At 38.0% G+C, this 20,754-nt stretch overlaps 1 protein-coding gene across 3 annotated transcripts in view; it reads right to left on the minus strand.

Moving 5' to 3' along the window:
- Nucleotides 1-20,754, minus strand: part of MANBA (mannosidase beta) — a 116,109-nt gene that overhangs the window by 77,702 nt on the left and 17,653 nt on the right. For all 3 annotated transcript variants that reach the window (XR_013997459.1, XR_013997460.1, XM_081116971.1), the window contains exons 5-7: nt 19,186-19,309; nt 9,553-9,728; nt 8,598-8,708 (exon numbers count right to left, since the gene is read on the minus strand). Coding sequence is in view for 1 of the 3 variants with exons in the window: in XM_081116971.1 (XP_080973097.1) it covers nt 8,598-8,708; nt 9,553-9,728; nt 19,186-19,309 (411 nt within the window). In the remaining 2 variants the exon portion in view is untranslated. The remainder of the gene's footprint in view (nt 1-8,597; nt 8,709-9,552; nt 9,729-19,185; nt 19,310-20,754) is intronic.

Below are 20,754 nucleotides of genomic sequence, written 5' to 3' on the forward strand. Positions count from 1 at the left end.
CCTACTATATAAGGCCACCCTACCAAGACTGAGAGACATAGCAGATCTACCTAACACAGAGAAACAAATACAGTAAGGCAGCCAAAATGGGGAAACAAAGAAACATACCCCAAATGAAAGAACAGGAGAAAGCTCCAGAGAAAGAACTAAATAAAATGGAGATAAGCAATCTATCATATTCAGAGTTCAAAACAATGGTTATAAGAATGCTCAAGGAACTTAGAATAATGGATGAACTCAATGAGAACTTAAACAAAGAGACAGTAAGCATTTAAAAAGGACATAGTAACCATAAAAAACACACACACAAAAATGACAAATACAATATCTGAAATGAAGAACACACTAGGAGGAATAAATAGCAGATCAGTGATTTAGAAGATAAAGTAGCAAAAATACCCAATCCGACCAGCAAAAAGAAAAAAGAATCCCCCCCCCCCAAAAAAAATGAAAATAGTTTAAGGCACATCCTAGACAACATCAAGCATAACAACATCCATTTCATAGGGGTAACAGAAGTAGAAGAGAGAGAGCAAGGGATTGAAACCTATTTGAAGAAATCATGACTGAAAACTTTCTTAACTTGGTAGGAAAAAATTAGACACAAAAGTTCAGAAAGTGCAGAGAAAACCAAACAAGATGAACCCAAAGATACCCACACCAAGTCATATCATAATTAAAATGCCAAAGGTTAAAGACAAAGAGAAGATCTTAAAAGCAGCAAGAAAAAGACGACAGTTATCTACAAGGGAGTGCCCATACAACTGTCAGCTGATTTCTCAACAGAAACTTTGCAGGCCAGACGGAAGTGGCAAGAAATAGTCAAAAGTAATGAAAAGCAAGGACCTACAACCAAAATTATTCTACCCAGAAAAGCTATCATTTAGAATTGAAGGTGAGATAAAGAGCTTCACAGACAAGAAAAAGCTAAAGGAGTTCATCACCACCAGACCAGTATTACATGAAATGTTGAAGGGTCTTCTTCAAGAAACTAATGAACAAAATAAACTGCCGAACAAAATAGACCTAGAGACATTGAAGCATGCAACAAACTGACATATTTCAGAGGGGAGTAGGGGGTGGGGGGGTGGGAAGAGATTAACCAAAGAATTTAAATGCATATATGCATAACCCATGGACACAGACAATATAGTGTGGTAAAGGCCTGGGGAGGGGGCAAGAGCGGGGTGGAGGGGGTGAATGGGGATAAAAGGGGGACAATAATCTTCAACAATAAAGATAAATATTAAAAATAAATAATAATAAAAAAGCCTTGAGACCAAAAAAAAAAATCTTGGGTGAGGATTAGGATAAATATATAAATACAAAACCAGAGCCCCTCATCTCTGAGTGAATCCATCCTGTAAGGTGGCGGTGCCATCCTCCCCTACCTTATCAGGGACCTCACCCTCTCAACTCTCTCTCTAATTTTGAGCTGTTTTCTGTCTTGCCCTGTCTATTGGCCCCTTCCCATCAGGATTTTGTTGCATTGCTTTTCATTCTCTTAATGTTGTCCTATTTTGTGTTGAAACAATTTCAAACTTAAAGAAAAGTTGCAATGATAATACAAAGAGCTCCCAAATGCCCTTCCTGCAGAGACCCCATTCAAGTTTTGTCAGTTGCCCGATGACATGGTTTATAACAAAGCAAAACAAACAAAAAAATCAGGCAAAGCACCCAGCTGTTACATCTCTCTAGTCTCTTGCAATGTGGAACAGTTCCTCAGTTTTTCCTTGACATTTTTGAAGATTACAGTAGACTGAAGTAGGTTTAAAGACTTTCACTAATGGAGCTCAATTTGGGATTGATGCTTCCTCGTGATTAGATCCAGATTATCTGCTTTGGCAGGGCTAGCACAGAAGTGGTGCTGGATTCTTTTCATTGCAGCTTGATGGGTGGACACCATGTCACTTTGTCTCATTGGTGGTGATAACCTTAATCACATAATCAAGATGGTTGTCTGCTGGGTTTTTCCACTGTATTTTTTCTCCATTATAATTAATCAATATTTTGCTGAGAGATGCTTGGAGTCTATATAAATGTCACATATGTTATGCCACTTTACCCTTTAATTTTAGCATCCATTCATATTTCTTGCATGGATTACATATAACTATGGTAGTTATCCAATGATTATTATTCTGGTTCTGTTATTTCTTCTGCATTTATTAGTTGCCATTCTACTTTAAGGAATAACTTTCCTTTTTCTCATTTACTCCGTGTATTTATTTGTATCAATGTGCAGTCAAGAACTGCTATTATGTTAAATGGGTTATGATCTTCTACTACCACTCGTTATTTTAATGCTCAAATTCTCTCAGATTTGGCCATTGAACACACATTAAACTGACTCCTGAGTCCTTTTGGCCTGATACGTCATTCTTGGGTACCTTCTTAACTTTCTAGGCAGCAAAATACTCTAGGCTCCAGGCGCCAAATCAGTCATTTCTCCAAAGAGCCCTGATGCCTCTTAGTAGACAGTGGTATTTAAAAACCAAGATCTGGACACTATCTCTGTTCATTATTAGTACAGTGCCACTGTTTCCAGGCCCTCTGGGAAGGTTTGGAAATAGCTAGGAAATGTGTGTGTTGGTAAATACACACACATACATTTACACCTATATTTATTTCTGTATCTGTTTACATATACTGAAAATCATGAGTTCACACCATTAGCTTGAATTCCGATCCAATCTAGCTTTCTCCCTTTCTATATGTATACCACCTTTCTCCATCCATGAAAAAACTGGCTTTCACCCGGCCGGGCGTGGCTCAGCGGTTAAGCATCGACCTAGGATCCAGGCGATCAGGGTTCGATTCCCGGTCAGGGCACATGCCCGGGTTGCGGGCTGCAGCCGATCAATGATTCTCTCATCATTGATGTTTCTAGCTCTCTCTCTCCCTCTCCTTTCCTCTCTCTGAAATCAATAAAGATACATTTTAAAAAAAAAACAAAAAACAAAAAACTGGCTTTCAGTACTTTATAGTCCCCTATATGTAGCCAAGCTCTTGACCCAACCAGCCATCACTGCCGGCTGTCTCAGGTGTGGTTCTCATTTTACATTCCTTAAGAGTTGCCTATACTCACTGCCCCTACTACTTCCTCACTTTCAGTCATTCCTCTACCCACTGCTATCTGATTTCCATTCTGGTCAAGGTCACCAGTCAACTCCCTATTGCCAAATCTACAGGATCTTTCTCACCCCTTTTCTAACTTGAGCTCCCTGTGGCATTTGACACTCGTTGAAGATTCTCTGCTTCACACTCTTCCTCTAGCTTCTGCGACTCCCCCACCTAAACTGGTTTCCTATCTCGCTGGCCGTTCCTTCTTAGACTTCTCTATGGGCTTTTTTTCTCCTCCCATGATTAATTATGATGATTCCCCGGGGTACCTCATCCCTTCCCTTGGCTATAAGTATCTATATTTTGTTGACTTTCACCCACCAAATATTATTCCTTGGGCATCTCTCAATCACTCCACACAAAACACATCTAACACAGAAATAATTTCCACCTTGTCCCAGCCCTCTCACCTGCTCTTCTTTCTGAGTACTTTAACTCAAAGAACAGAATTGCCAACTGTTCAGTGGCCCAAACCAGCAATTTAAGCACCATTTGTAACTTCTCTCCCATCCCTGCAGCATCAACTGTGATGGCACTACCTTCTAAACTCTCCCAAATCTGTCTGTCCTCTGCAATTCTACAGTCCCAGCAATCATCATCTTGTGCCTGTCTTCCAACTGGCCTCCCGCTCTTGTCATTCTTCCAATCTGATCTACACAATCTTTGTAAAACAAATATGATCATTGCTCTCTCCTTAAAACCCTTCAAAGAATTCCCATAGCCCTCGGGACAGCCTAGTTCCTTCACACACAGCTTACAAGGCCCTGCATGATCTTGCCTTAGCCTACTTTTACAACATCATTGCTTGTTCAAATTCAAACAGCCACACTGGTATTTCTTTCACCTCCACAAACAAACAATATTTCTTCAAGTCCCTGGGCCTTGGCATAATCTTGTCCCTCTGACTCTGCTACATTGCTTGGTCAAATTCTACATATCCCTCAGGACCCATCACCTTCTCGGGAATCTTCCAAGAATGCCTCTGTTCTGTGTTTGCACAGTACTCTATATTTCTCTAGAGTGCTTGTCACACTTTATTGCAATTGTTTGTTTAATTATTTAATTTTCCAACTGAATTACTGGCTTTATCATGATCTCAGAGAGAAATAGAAGCAGTGTCTTACGCACTGTTCTATCACCAAAGCCTAGCAAAGTGGCTGAAACACATTAGATCTTCCTAAGTAGTCAGTGAATTAAATGAACCTCAAAAATAACAAACTCTACAGCAGCCACAGCCAAAGGGCACATTTCACAAACATGCATTAACACAAGGCATGGAGCAATACATCTTCCTTCACTCCTGTTGCTGGTCAAAGGGTGGCATTTTAGTACAATGCACCCATATTAGCCTGAATGAAGAACTGTTTCCCACAAACAAAAAACCACAGAAGTTCCCCTTCTTTCTCGGTGGTAAATTAGAATGACTCATTGTTTTTTACACTTTCATGAAGGTGACACACAACAGACTCAGCAGTGAGAGAGCAGAGTCTTTGGCCAAAAGGGGTAGAATAAGAGTGAATGTTTAGGCTCTTTAGCCAGCTCTAGAACATTCTCCCTGTAAATGATATGGACACACACATACTCACAATGCCCCAGAAAATATAGAGCATGATTTCAAAAAGGAAAAATAGAAAGTGAACTACTGAAGGGTATATCTCCAAACTTAGCATGGTTTCTGGCCCCCCAGGAGAGGTAATATAAACTGTGAGAGGTGACACCAGACTACAACCCCAGCTAATTACAAATACCAAAGGTTGATGTCTGAGAAAGGAGGAAATCTATGAAGGAGATTAACGTCACTGCTACTTATTATATACTACCCAAGTTACCTTATCTTTACTGTCCCAATTTACACATAAGGAAAAGGCATTTGAAGGGTTAAAAAATTAACCTGTAATGAATACCAAAGTGTTGTTCTTCCTAGTCCTTAGTGCTGTATCCCAAACTGGGCAGGAGCTAGTAATGTCTTTAGACTGAAGTCAAAAGTTTCCTTTCAATATCCTCTAGCTGAGGTTACCATAAGGCTTATTCAGGCAAAACAGGTGGATATATCTTCAGGGGGAAACATTTTTACTATATATATTTTTTAATTATCAGCCCTGATAGACGGCAGAGGAGAGGGAAGACTGGTCCTTCTCTAGAGGTACTTTAGAGTATTACTTTAGAGGACAGGGGCTACTTTTTCCCCACTGTCCTCTCTAGATAGCTCAGTTCCAATCCTGGCTCAATTGTACAATTTTTAAAGTGACGTGGGGAGGCAGTTTTATGTTTAATGACCTATAAGATGTTTTATTCTAAAAGAAGAAATCAAGTGCATTCTTCTGAAGAAGGGATTCTGAAGCTCGCCTATCATTTTTCCTTTCCCAATCAGAGAGGCTGAGGTCATGAAGTCCACTGCGAGAGGGGAACTGATGAAACCCTATGCTCAATGGTAAGTACTTTATCCCCTGCTGCCACCAGACTCCCTGAAGGGTAATGACCAGTCTTAAACTACCCAGGCAAGAGACTGGAGAATGTCCTCACTGGCAAAGCTAAACAAATACACACACACACACACACACACACACACACACACACAAGATCTATAGCAACTGACATGTGGGCATCACCGTGATAAAGTTGGTTTCCACCTGAATACTGAACACTGATGTCCATGTAGGGCTTCTCATTTGCATTGTTGTGCCTTAATCTTCAGAATGAATGGACACCAAGGAAAACTGGACATTCAAGGAAAGTCTTTAATGAGAAAAACAGAGACCAAAACAAATAGAAGAAATAAAGAAATATGGAAAACAAAAGCAATGCCGAGAAATCTCTAAAAACACTTGTAATAATAATTAACAATGAGAAGACATTATAACTATAAAATACAAATAGGATACAATTTTTAAAATAAAATTTAAAACTTTTTAGAAAAATTTTAAGTCATAAAAATATCTAATATTAAAAACAGAATATGAAATCTAGTAAATCTCCCAAAGGATAGAATTTTAAAGACAAGATGAAATATAGAAGAGAAAATCTGAGAATACTGCTCAGTCCAGGAGATCCAATATCTGATTAACAGTTGTACCAAAAAAACACAACAAAGATAATAAATGAAAAATTATAAAAAACTACAAGAAAACTTCCAGATTGAGTTTCTACATCAGAAGAGTTCACAAGATGACTGGCACAACAACGAAAATCTACTCATTTTCCAAGTTTCAATTTTTAGATTGTCAGAGATAAAGAAGTCCTAAGCCCTAGCCGGTTTGGCTCAGTGGTTAGAGTGTCAGCCTGCGGACTGAAGGGTCCCAGGTTCGATTCTGGCCAAAGGCATGTACCTCAGTTGCAGGCTCGATCCACGGCCCTGGTCAGGGTGTGTGCAGGAGGCAACCAATTGATGTGTCTCTTTCACATCAATGTTTCTCTCTCTCTCTCTCTCCCCGCTCCACTCTCTCTGAAAAGCAATGTAAGAAAACATCCTCAGGTGAAGATTAAAAAAAAAATTTTTAAAGAGAAGAAATCCTAAAAGTTTCCAGACACAAACAAGAACAGTTCTATACAAGAAAGCAAAAATTAGAATGTAAGTACATTTCAAAACAAAAATACTAAAAGCTAAAAGATAATGAAGCAATGACTTCAAAATTCTGGGGAAAAAATTATTTCCAACCTACACTTCTAAACACAGCCAATTATCAATCAAGTAACTGTGAAGATAAACATTATATATTTGCATATTTATAAGTTTTCAAAATGTCATTTTCCACATACCCATCCTCAAGAATCTATTGACAAAAGTGTTTCACCAAAAATGCAAAGTAAAAAAAGAAAAAGAAAAACATGGGTCTAATGAAACAGGATCCCATGTTTAATCCAGGAGAAAGATGAAGGAAACACCTAAAATTCCTAGAATATAGGTGAAGGTAATTCCTATAATAATAATAATAAAGGAAGTTCCAGAACAACAGTTAAGTAAAAGATCAGGGAAATGAGAAAATTTCACTAGGGGAGTTTCAAGAAATAACAAAAATTAAAAAGAATAATAACAGTAATAATATACAATGGATAGATTACCTAATGAATATGACTATATTTAAAAAGTATTTCAAGTATATAAGAGTGTTTGTATATGATTTAAAGGAAAGTAAGTACAAAACAAAGAAACATGAGGCAATTATTAACTCTAAGGAAAACAGAAAGTTGCACAGGAAAGGAAATACAATTTTAGTACACCACGAGATTCAGCTTTGAATAGTATTTTCATAATATAATCATGTAAACACTGAACACTGAATTAACAAAAATACATCGGGAGGGAGGCCCTGGTTCATGTGGTTCAGTGGTTGGAGCATCGGCCTGCTCAAGGGCATGTACCTGGGTTGCAGGTTTGATCCCAGCCCCACCAAAGGTGTGTGCAGGAGGCGACCAATCAATGTGTCTCTCTCACATCGATGTTTCTCTCTCTCTCTCTCTCTGTCTCTCTCATCCCGTCCCTCCCTCCCTCCCTTCCACTCTCTCTAAAAGTCAATGGAAAAAATATCCTCACGTGAGGATTAACATAAATAAATAAATAATAATACATTGGGAGGACAGAGAAAGGCAAATATGTATGTTGGGAGCTAAGGAAGGTCATCAGAAAATCATGTAAGAGAGCTACGCCCTCCTCCTCTAGATTAGAAGTCAATAGATAATATACAAAGCTGGAAAATTAGAGAACACCAGTAGAAGCATGTTATTTGTGGAAATGAAGATAAACAGCAAGAGAAATAAGTAAAAGTTAAAAAGTACTGATTCTGAGGAATAGAAAATAAGAACAGGAAGGGCTGATTCCTATTTTTCATATAAACCTAGTAATATTTAAGCCTGAAAATGATACATATGTATTCTTTGATATAAAGTAGAATTTAAAAACACAGTAGAAAAATATTTATAAATAATAATGCTAGACTTATTGAGGTGATCACTTCATAAGTTATATAAATGTCTATTCACTACGGTGTATATTTAAAACTAATATAATATTATATGTCAACTATAATTGATAAAGTGCTTTATTTTTAAAAATTAAATTATATAAATTTACAATTAAATAAATATATTAAAAAACAAAAAATAATATGTAAAGTCCAATCCATTTAAAAATATAAATATAGCAAGTCCTGAAATAACATGCTTTTGTTCATCATTTCACTATAATAGTTGATGAGATGTCGTAGAAACCTAACTCTTGTTTTATCAATTAGCCTCTGGTAAAACTGGAATCATTATACATTGTTCCACTTAAGTCACATAACCTATCATCTATGATAGTGAGGACTTACTGTACACATGCACACACACACACAAGCTTCTGAATGCCTGTAACTGTTACTAGTGATTATCTCTGAGCGGTAGGGTTACAGGAATTTTGTTGGTTTCTTCTTTTCCTACAGAGATCTGTATTGTTATTTTAACAAGAAACTTTTTCACAAAATAAAGTATTTGCTTACCTTAGCTGATTTTTTTATGTTTACATCTTTATTCAACTTATAAAGAATTTTCATGTTGTACCCAGTCTGGTTTCCATGTCCATGAGGCCACCAAGTTTCTACAGTAACATTCTTTTAAGAAAAAATAAAAGTCATTCTAAGTAATCTGTGGCATATTTTCAGCAAAATAATATGCTGATTCAGAGCATTATATCCATGTCTTATAGAAATTCTAGGTTCTAAAACAACATAAATCTCCCTCCCTATAGTAAGCCAAATTATACCAATCCATAGATAATATTTAAGAGCCAACATGCTAGCAGTTTAGCATGGATTAATACACCAAAATGGAAGGGGAAAAACAGAATAGCATGATGTTCAGAAAAACAATTCCTCCCATTTCTATTGCTCACACTTACATTTATTCTACATTCGTAACATTTAGACTGGGACTTCGGAGTTGACTAATGTTTTAAGCCCAGAACTACAAATTGTTTTGAGTCCTTACTTTATCTGAACAGTTACTGAATGCTGATTTGCTCCATCCTATTCTCACAATTATCAATTAGGGGGATTTTAAAAAGGAAAAAGAAAAGGTAAAGTCTAACCTACTTCTACCCATGAAAGATCATGGAGTTAGAATTCTGCATGTCAAATAAGCACAAATACTCAAGATAATTGACAGGTACCAAAAATAATCACTGTACTTAAATATAATGTTTAATTCTAAACATTATTTTGGATTTAGAATACTGCAAATACTACAGAAAAATTAAAATATAAGACACCTGCCTCTTCGAGAGAAAAGGATGCCAAGTTTAACACATATTTTCCATTTTCTAAATCTCAAAATCTGGGAAAATCATTCCATAACTTGCACAAAAATTATGGGAGAGGTTAAAAGTGATGGAGAAAATGGAAAAAGTACACAGTATTACTTTTCGTCTCATGCTTCTCAGGAAGTACCATCATTCACCTTGTTAATTTTCACAAAGTGCTTAACAATCCTTTCCCCAGGCTGAAGTTCAATGCCGTATATCTGCTGTGTTTGCAATTCAGGGATTTCTACAATCACTTGACCAGAGACTGGCTCTGAGCTGACAACATCAAAAGAAGACTCTATTTCGAGATTCCACTGCTGGGCACAGTTGTCTAAGGCATAAAAAGAAAAAGAAAAGAAAAAATTTATATATAAAATATGCTAAGCATTATCACTACGCTCCTTAGGATTCACTGAAGAAAAGACCAAAGCAGCCTCTAAACTAGTAGGTGCTCCACAAATGCAGCCATGATAAAAAGTCAGTGGACATTCTCTTTTAATCTTTAGTTTAACCCTTTATCCTGGAGAAAAATAACTAAAATTATACTTTGCACATACTCTACTCTAAAAAATATTACAATCATAAGCCATAAAAACTTTATAAATAGGGCGCAAATAGAAAATTGCAAATGAAAAGATAGCATTAACTTTCCAAGATTGATATACATTTGTTCCTTTCTATAAAGTAAAGTAAAAAATACTGAGGGTTTTAAGCCATATAATAAGGTATGAACCTAAATGTATTTGAATTAATCAAACATGAAAAAATAGAAATATATTTTAAATGTAGATTATCTACCCAAGAAATACTTACTGAGAACCTTCCGTTTTGCTAAGTGATGGAAATGAAATGGTTGGCCAGGATGAACTTGACCCTACCCTCATGAGCTAAGTCTAATGAGATATAGACAAGTTCAAAAGTGTGATAATATTAGGATGGGAGAAGTAAAAGGCTATTCTGAGAACATAGTCACCGGAAAGAACACCTAACCTACAGTAACCTACAGTAAGTGATAGAAAGCCTTTATGAAAAGGCAGTATCTACCTGAGCCCAGGGTGCGTCAGCTAAGTTCAGAGGAAAACAATAAATATTCTGGGCACAGCCGTAGCAAGTGCGAAGAGCCATGAGTAAGAAAGAACAACGCCATCACAAGGGCCAGGCAAAGATGAAACTGGTGAGGGACGCCAGCATGGCTGGGGAGGTCAGCAGGGTCCAGCTCAGGCTGGATCATGTGAGGAGTCTGGCAACCTCATGCTAGATCAATGGGGAGCCACAGAAGATTTTTTCCTCAGAAAGAATAACACCATTAGATTTGCATTTGTTTTAAAAATCACTAGGGGCCCCAGCACAGTGATATACCAGGATGCAAATGGAAGAAGCAGAGACACATGAAATTTCTACCTGTGCAAAAAGGAAAGTGCTCCTTGGAAAATCCAGGAATGGAGAGGAGGGGGAAAAAAAGAAAGAGGGAGCAAGGCTGAAAAGGAAGGTTATCGGGAGAAAAGAAAGATGAGGCAGCTGCCTGAGAAATGAGGATTTGGGAGCAGAGTTTAGGGATGGGGCAGAATGTTTCAAGAGGGTTTTGAAGTAGCATTTTAAATTATGTATGGATAATATTAACTCCTTTCTCCATGACCCATTTAATTTACATTGTTTGTTTAATATCTCCAGAATTGGATTTGCATTTGAGTGTGGGTTTTTAAATAAGACACTATGCCAAACCAGGCTTTGGGTAAGAGCAACGTAGAAAAGCAGACGCATTTTTGGAGGTTACTCAGGAGAAACCAGTGATAAAGTACCCCAAAAGGCTGAATGGGCAGGGTGTCAGAGCCACCAACGAACGTTCTCATTCTTACTGTCCCAGAAAGGAGGTGCTGATGCGCTTAAGTTTGTATGATTCCTGGCAAGAAATTGAGGGAGTGCCTATTAAGTGGCTTCTGTTTTGCTTTCTGAAGAAGAAATGGGAGAGAACTATCTTAGGAACCCTTTTCCTACAAATAAGGAGGGGACTGATAACTTTCCAATTCCATCATCACAAGTTCTTGCATGTTGGTCAACAGACTTTATAACTGGCATTCCTTCTGAATGTAGAACCACACCAGGCCTGTTCTAAGGACAATCACACCACATCTCATCACTTGCATCTCACATCAGCCGAAAGTATAGATGGCTTTGATGCACACTAAAGAAAACCTAATCCTGGACTTAAGAACTGTTTTTATTTATTAATTGAACACAAGTCACTGAGCCCTGAATTAGGTTTGTTCTGACCCAGCCAATTTTGCAGTTTACCCACCCACAGGCTCCCGGGAACGTGTAGGAGGCAGCCAATCGATGTTGCGCTCTCACATCAACGTTTCTCTCTCTCCCTTCCTCTCGCTCTAAAAATCAATATACTAGTCTTTAAAAAAAGACGTTTGCTTATCCCTATGCTAGAATATATTTACCCACAAAGATCATTTTAATCTTTCTTTAATATCTATGACAAAAACCTCTGCCTCACAAAATAGGCTTCCCTTTTGCTAGCCTGGACAATTGTCAAGTCATTCTTTACGCTGATTTGAAATCCATGTTTCTTTAACTTACACCTAAAGATTTAAGTTCTGCCTTCTAGGCACCTCCTACCAACCAGCAACCACCAAGTTCACGCTGGTCCCTTTGCTGCTTCCCATCACTGCTGCAGTGGAGAATTAGCTGCCTGCGAGGGTCTCTGGACAAATAGTGCAGTCCCCAAAGAACTGGCAAAAGTTCCCAGTTTCTGTTGCTTCTAACATGGAAAGTTCTAAAGTAAGTCAGCACTGCTCTGGAGCTCATCCTGTTAAGTCCCTTCAGTGCCACTAAATGAAAAAACTGTGGAATTAAGGCTGTGGAATTAAAAATTCAGTATGAAGATTCACAAGCCTATGGCATCACCACCTGATTCACTATACCAACATATTCTGCCCTTTCCTCAGATTCAACCCTTTCTTCCAGAAGCCATGGAGAATTTAAGTAGTTTAGGTTCACAGAGCATAATGAGAGTCTTCAATAATCAATAATTTTCCTGGTATTATCTGTTCACTTCTTTTCACTTGCTAATTTTAAAATAAATAAAATCCTACTTCCTAGGTAAGGAGAGCTCCCTCATAAGTGAAGACCCATTTCCAGAACACGGCTTCCTATCCTCTCTCTCCTGAGGAATCCCTGTCGCCCCCCTGCTCTCCTGAAGTGGAATGCAAAGTCATTTCACAAACGGACAAAGTTCTGGGAATGGGGAGAGGAAAGAAGAAAGACTTTTAAGTGACTCAAAATTCCTTCCAATGTGTCCCTCCCAACTACACCAAGTTTCACATCCTCTCCTCACCCTGACTAATCAACTCTGGGCCCAAGCAGGACAGGAACTCCTTATCAAAACACGATGGATAGGCCAGGCTGGCCTGCTCCCTCTACAACTTGGGTCTTCCCAGGCCTGAAGACTCAGTGATGGCCTAGCTGGGACCCTCCTCCCTTCACAGGAGACCACGGTCTACGTTTGTTCCCTATGACCTCAACCAGGGGATGGCAGGTAATGTGGTTCTGCCACTGACTCATTTTCAGGTTTTGCCAAAGCTGGTTCAGTGCGTTTTCTTTAAATATAAAAACAAGAACAAACCAACCACCATGAGTCTGACTTGGATGGGTAACTGTAGAAAGAATAAGCTGCTACGCAGACCGGAACACTGTGCTGCTTCTTCATGCAAACAATCTTCAAGACAACTCCAATTTGTGTAGATGTGGCCAATACATTAACCCTTAAAATCCTCTAAATATGCCAGTTCCTTTTATATTCCTATACAGTCTACTTCTTTGTCAAGGTGTGGTCTAGAAAAAAAATAATTTTATTCATTGTTTAAGAGGAAACATGGAAGCCCTGGCCAAGTAGTTCAATTGGCTAGAGTGTTGTCCTGATACGACAAGGTTGCAGGTTCGATCCCCAGTCAGGACACATACAAAAATCAACCAATGAATGCATAAATAAGTGGTACAGCAAATCAATGTTTCTCTCTCTCTTCTTTCCCCCTCCCTTCCTCTCTTTCTAAAATAAACAAGTAATAATATATAAGTAGAAAAATAAGAAGATGGTTGAGTTCTATTAATTCAAGTGTGTCCATTACTAACAGCAATTGTAAAATTGATTGCAATTAAGCCTCAAGTATCAATGTCTTCATTTAGTCATGTGCTTAGCTTCAAGAAAAAGTGAGTTCTTCCACACTTATACCCTCAGCAGGTTGTAATGACTGCTGTAATTTAAAACCACAGGAAAAGACCCATGGAACGTTAGAGACAGAAGAAACTTGGCGATCTCCTAGTCACTTTGTAGATGAGGTTGCTGAGGCCCAACTGCAGAATCTAGCTCCAAAGCCTCCGAGCCAGTAGACAGGATGAGGGCCCCCATTTCCTGACTCCCGTGATCTCAACTTTTCATGCACCTCTCTCAGAGGTGCCTCCCAAAAAGAAGCACACATACTGATTGAAATTTGTATACTAACAATGAGAAAAAAACAAAAACAAAGTACTTTTAGCCTTTCCGAGTCCTAAGTCCAAGTATCAAATACATTCAACATGAAACAAAGCATTTGGGGGATTGTAACAATAAAATGTTAGCCTTTTAAGGAGGGTCTTTGTAACAAAAAAAGGAACACAGAAATCGTCTGACCCTCCACTAAATGCATAATTATATTGTGCCACAGTTCCACCATTTGTCAAAATGCTATCTTTGTAACCTAAACTACCTGACAAGGGCATAACAACTGATGCTGAGAATTTCTGTTAAACACTGCAACTATAGTTCTTGAATAATTACTGTCTGTAAACCTTAACAATCACTATAAATTACACTCCAACCCCCAAAAGAGCAAAGAGGCTGAATCTACTTAGAGAAACAAAATATACCCAAAGGTCACAGTTAAGGATCCAGGATGGCATCTGGGGGGTTAAGAACTGGCAGAGAAATGGAAGAACATTCAGGCCAGCCTGGGAAGGATCTGGAAACGTTGGTAGATTGCTTATGTAAGATTAAAAAAAAAGACGCTTCATCCGCTGGGGGGGGGAAGCTATTCAGAGACAGCTGCCTTGATTAGCTTCGCCCGCTGAGCTGCTGACAGCTCCTCCTCTTGCTTGCTCTCTTCTTATTGCATCTTTAATAGATGGGGGAAAGCTGCAGTGAAAAGGTAGAAACAGTAACAAGAAGAAGCTGAAATGACCAAGCCACAGAATGTTTAAATTCAAACGTAGGAGATTTTCCTGTGCTCCTGCTGGAATTAGAGCACAGACTTCAGCAGCTGCTTTTCAAAGAGCTAACAGCTTGCATTAGCCAGAAAAGCAGGTTCACAGTTAGTTACAACAGCTGTCTTCCCCTTCTTTACTGAGCAGTAAAGATCTCCTTGCCTACCAGCAGGACAAAATCCTCAAAGATGAAATCCAGGCAAAACAGATGCAAAACAAAATCCCCCCCAAAACAAAGATAAGTTGGTAAATTCCAGAGGGAAAAAACCCATTTATGCAACAAGGCAGCTAATCAGAGGAGAGATGATTCAAGCAACCTATCTACCCATAAAGATATTTTCAAAGGTGAATACTGTCATTTTTATGAGTAAAGTAATTCAGTGATGAATGAAAAAGTGATTCAAAATGAATACAAGAAAGAAAATGAATGCATCAAACAAGGCACTAAGCAAGACAGACAAATCTTTGCTCTATTGTAGTATTATACTCTCTGTATCAAGCTGTACGCAAAGGGCAGCAATGACCTTCAATACAGGCTTCCGTTGGGCAGGCCAGGGTGGAGCTGAGAGCTAGACTCACTCCCCCAACTCAAGGCTGTCTTGGAGAACAGAGGACGGGTGCTTTAGGCTGATGCAGCAAGTCAATTTAAAGAAGGTGGGGGAGGGCAGCATCCGTGAGATGCTCAAGAAGAGATTCATGTGCTGAAAAACATCTCTACACTTTTTCTCTAACTGTGGTAACAAAAGATTAAACAATGTAGCATTTCATCACAACATACTTATATATTTGGACTGAATATCTTTATGCAACCTAAGAGAAGCTCACAAAACTAGACAATCGTCATTCCTCCCCAATAAATTTTAGGGCCTAATGTGAACAACTCACATCAGATTACAAATATGAAAGACATAGTATACCTAGCATAGAGAAAATGAGCCTCTCTGAGCCTCTCTGAGCCTCTCTCTCTCTCTCTCTCTCTCTCTCTCTCTCTCTCACACACACACACACACACACACACACACACCCCAAACAGGGCCTACAGTTTTAGCTGGAGCATCACCCCCCCCCAGTTGTCTTCTCCCCATCTCCCCTCCCACCACACCTTGAAAACCCAAGTCCAGCTCCTTCCCCTCCCCTTCCCCAGCAGATGGGGTTAGTCTCCCACCTGCCTCCCCAAGAGCAAAGAACAGTAGAATCTGGCTGGGTATCCACAACCAACAAAAAACACCTAAGCTTCCCTTTCCAGTACCAGGGTCAATCTTTCACTATTTAAAATCCTAAAAATATGGGTGCCCTACAACAGCTACTGCTATTTAAAATGTTATTAGAATATTTCAGGGCTCAGGATGAATCAAATAAATACTTTCTAATAAAGTTTTTTAAAAAGTCACATCAATGAATTGGTACTTTTTAATACCTAGAAAAGTGACAAGTGCCTAAGAGATAATGGAAATAATTCCTGTTTTCCTTTGACCTTGGTGGGGTTTTTTTCCAAATATAAGTGCGTTCTCATTATTTTAAACATTAAGAAGATGTAAAAATCATTTCAAAAGTTGAAGTTAAGACAAAAATCAAACAAATGACCAGCAGATCTTAAAAAGTGCTCAAGTTCAGCAACAACTATTATAATACTGAGAATGCAGAAAAGAAATATATATACATACATATATACATATACATAGATATATAAAGAAAATTAATTCACAAGAATTTCAAGTTAATTTTTTAAAAGTCTAACAGCCTTTTTTTCTGTCATACTATAAATAATTATATTGGGAAATTGTGATTGGTCATTTGATCTTCAGGGGTAAATGCACTAATTTTAAGTTAAGAAATAAATAAAACATTTGGAAAAGCAAAAATGTTATCTCTTTCTAGCCTCAAGAGGGAGAAAGCAGAAAGTATCACATAGTCAAATTACTTTAGGCCCTTCAAATTGAGTTGCCTAAAATTACTAGATAGATCAGTTTGTTTAGCTATTTTTTTCGCTTACCACAGAAACAATATAGGCTCAATATGGAAATTTAGAAAACACAATTGAGCAGAAAGAGAAAATACAAACTATCTGTAGCATTAATATCCAGAGATTGCCACTGTGTGCATTAGTCTGACCAATCTCATTTCATGCTAAATTATAAAAATTAATATATTTTATTTTAAGTAAAAATCATATATATATATATATTTTATTATTATGAACTTTTTTTTTTAAGTAACTCTCACAATGCCTGCTTCACAATATGTGTCAAATAAATACATAAAATTAACCAGGATATGTTAGCTTATTCTATTATTTTTCAACTTTTAAAAATGTCTATTGCCCGGCCAGGAGTGGCTCAGCAGTTGAGCATCAACTTAGGATCCAGGAGATTGGGGTTCAATTCCCGGTCAGGGCACATGCCTGGGTTGTGGGCTCGATCCCCAGTCAGGGGCGTGCAGGAGGCGACTGATCAATGACTCTCTCATCACTGATGTTTCTATCTCTCTCTCTCTCTCTCCCTTCCTCTCTCTAAAATCAATAAAGATTTTTTTTTTAATTTCTATTGATTTCAGTGATAAAAAAAATTCTGAAAAAACTCCTAAAGGAAGTTCTTCTCCTAATGCTTTCATAAATTTATGCCTCAATTTTCTTTATTACATCAAATAACCAAATTGAAATCTATAAAATCAGAAATATAAGAATTACTGCTTAATATGCACATCTTTTTAACAGGAAACATTTTTCTCTGTGTGAGGTAAAAAATAAACTGCAGTCATAAAATATTTAAAATGTAGTTGATATGGGGAACTGATTACATGGAATTTAATTAAATTTTAAGGATCAGTTCATTTAAGTTAATTTATTTAATTCAAATAAAATTCACTCAGTCACTAATGGCTAATAAATGTAACTCTAATGACATATTCAGGAAGAAATGTTTAGCTTCATATTCAAAGATTTTAATTAAACTAGAGCAGTGTTATTCAAACTTTATCAGGTATCAGAGTCTCTGGAACTTGGTGCTTTTTGCTAATCACCAAATAAATAAATTTTTTCAAAATCACACCCTTTCTTAAACTAGACCTTATTATATACAGGGTGGGGCAAAAGTAGGTCTACAGTTGTCCATCTGGAAAATAATACAGTAATTAATAAATAATAATACAAGAATAAACTGTGTTTTGTGTCCTCACAACTGTAAATCTACTTTTACCTCACCCTGTTATACTGAGAAAAACTATGGGTGGGGGTGGAGAAGAATGAACCATTCTTTGATTTTAGTAGCACAACTCAGTTCAGGTTACATCTCTGAAGAATAGTTTGAGAAGCCCTTAACTAGCGAGCTAAAACAGCCACATTTATAGGTGCAAGTTAAATTAGACCTTTTAATGCCCTTTTAACATTTAAAAATGTCAGCAGCAATGAATGATCTCAAGTATCAACTATCTCTGATTTGCTTTTGTCTTCTGCCTTTAGAAAACACAGATTTGGTTCAATGGAATAGCAATCTAGAGTCGCCAGGGCCCTAAAGATAGCAAAACTCCAATGACTCTCTCATCATTGATGTTTCTATCTCTCTCTCTCCCCCTTCCTTTCCTCTCTCTGATATCAATAAAGATATGCTTTAAAAAAAAAAAGAAAAAAAGATAGCAGAACTCCTGTACTGACACACCACATTCTTGACATCGAGCTAGGCCTACACAGAACTGGACTGGGCACTGTAAGCTACCATTGAAGATCCACCTTCATCCACCCTGATTTCCCTAACTTCTCAAATCCTCACTGATCTTTGAATTTCTGAACAACTGGGGCTCCCATCCCAGGAGATCATTACACAATCTGTTTGATTTGGTAATGGTTTATATCTCCCCTCCCTGTTCAACCAACGTGCAGGAATGAGATTCTTTCTTTCTTTCTTATGCCAAATAAACACAGTGCTGGGCAAAGAACTCAACAAATATTTGACCAGCTTTTAACTGATTCACTGACATCTGTGAGATTTCTGAGCTTTTATTCAATGCCCCTTTCTTGTGAATAGTTCCTTCAACTGAAAAAGTAGTATACTTCACCTTACAAAACTTTATGGCTTATCTGCCTTCCAGTTTATTTTTAACTCTTAACAAGGCTGCCGCATCATGGCCTTCAGAGGAGAAAATGTACAGTGATAGGGAGTCAGCCTGACAATTTGAGCAAACCAAAACCTCGGGACAGTGGCGATCTGAAAGTGACCACAGAGGCAGCAGGAAGGTACAAACCAGCAGGCCCACTTCTTTTAAGAAAGAACGCTTAGCTCAGGAAAACTAGAGCTACTCGCACTTGTATTCTTTCTTTTCAAAATATGTTAAAAGTCATCTACCTGCCTACTTGCCTGCTTTATATTGTAAATTTTTATGACCTGTCCCAGTTTGTACATACTTTCCACTTTTTTTAATTTAATATGTCACAAATTTTTTAAAAATAAGTCTCTGGAAAGTATATCTATATATTTAAATTACAAACCCAATTCTTACAACATAGAAGCAGCTCAAAAAAGTAAAACAAGAAATCACATCTCTTAGCTTACCATATAGAGGAGAAAATGTGAAGTAGTTCAGGTGGCAAATATTATAGGCTTCAATTCTGACATCTTCCCAGATGCCCTGGGTCGGGAAGGAAGGCCCCCAGTCCCAACTAAAGGAACACTGCTCCTGTAATTTCAGGGGGAAAAAGAAGATAGATTCTGATTACCATGAAATATAAACATTATTTTTTAAAAGCCTTTCCTTTTAAAATATTATAAGTAAAAAATATTATAAAATTTCAAAAGTTTGCTAGAACTGCCAAAACAAAATACCACAAACTGAGTGGCTTAAACAACAGAAATTTATTTTCTTGCAGTTCTATGAGCTGGGAACTGTAAGATCTAGGTGCTGGCAGGGATGGTTTCTTCTGAAGCCTCTCTGTTGGCTCGCAGATGGTGCCTTCTCACTGTGCCCTTAAGGGCACAGTCTTTTTCTGTATACATGCACGCATCCCTAATGTCTCTCTGTTGTCCAAATTTCCACTTCTTGTAAGGACATCATTCATATTGGATTAGGACCCACCCTAATGGTCTCACTTAACTTAGCCACCTCTTTAAAGATCTTATCTCTAGAGGGTTACATTTTGAATCACTGAGGGTTATGACTTCAAAATACAAATTTGGGGAGGAGCACAGAATTAAGTGTATAATAGTGGGGGGGGGGGGCCCTGTGTATCCTATACATAGGATATGGCTCACAATGATCCCCTCCTGGTATTCATGCCCTTGTGGAATCCCCTCCCCTTGAGTAAGGTTTAGACCTAGCAAATCACTTCTAACCAGCAGAATACAGCAGAGGTGATAGCTTCCAAAATTAGGTTATAAGAGACTGCACCTTGTGTTTGGGGTTCTCTCCCCCACTCTCTCTTGGCAAAGGGGGAAGCCAGCTGCCATGTTGTGAGGCAGTTCTGCAGAGAGACAGATAGGAGGTGAGCTTGGAAGCTCATCTGAGGCCTGCCAACAACCACCTGAGGGACTTGGACACAAACACGTCAGGCCTAGTCAGCCTTGAGATGACTGCAGCCCTGGTCCACAGCTCAACTGTAACCTCATGAGTGACCTTGAGCCAGAGACACCCAGCTAAGCCCCACATTCCTGACAGGAACTGTGACAATAAATGTTGTTTTAAGCTGATAATCTTTGGCACTATTGGTTTACACAGCAGTAGATAACTAATATATCAACCTAACTAATATATCAATAGATAACTAATATACAACTAGTTAAATTGTGCAGAAATGTTCTAAGAACATAAAATTTAATTATATACATTTGTTCTTCAAAAGCATATTACATCGAGGCAACAGAATAGTTACTTTTTAGATTTCTCAGAAATATCTCTTAACCTACCACTGTATTTAAATGGAATAACAATAGAGAATATTGCATTTAAGTGGAATAACTGTAAAGAATGAGGAAACACAATGGAAGATTACGATATTTGTAAATAGGTTTAAGAAACTCTAGCTAGACTTGCCAGCCCCTATTTCCTCCAGTACAAATTCAGAAATGCTTGTTTCTGAACTTACAGCCCACAGACAATCAGTTCACTGACACAGGTTGCCAGGGCAG

This window comes from Miniopterus schreibersii (genome assembly GCF_964146895.1).
Source record: "Miniopterus schreibersii genome assembly, chromosome: 1".
NCBI classification, from domain to species: Eukaryota; Metazoa; Chordata; class Mammalia; order Chiroptera; family Miniopteridae; genus Miniopterus; species Miniopterus schreibersii.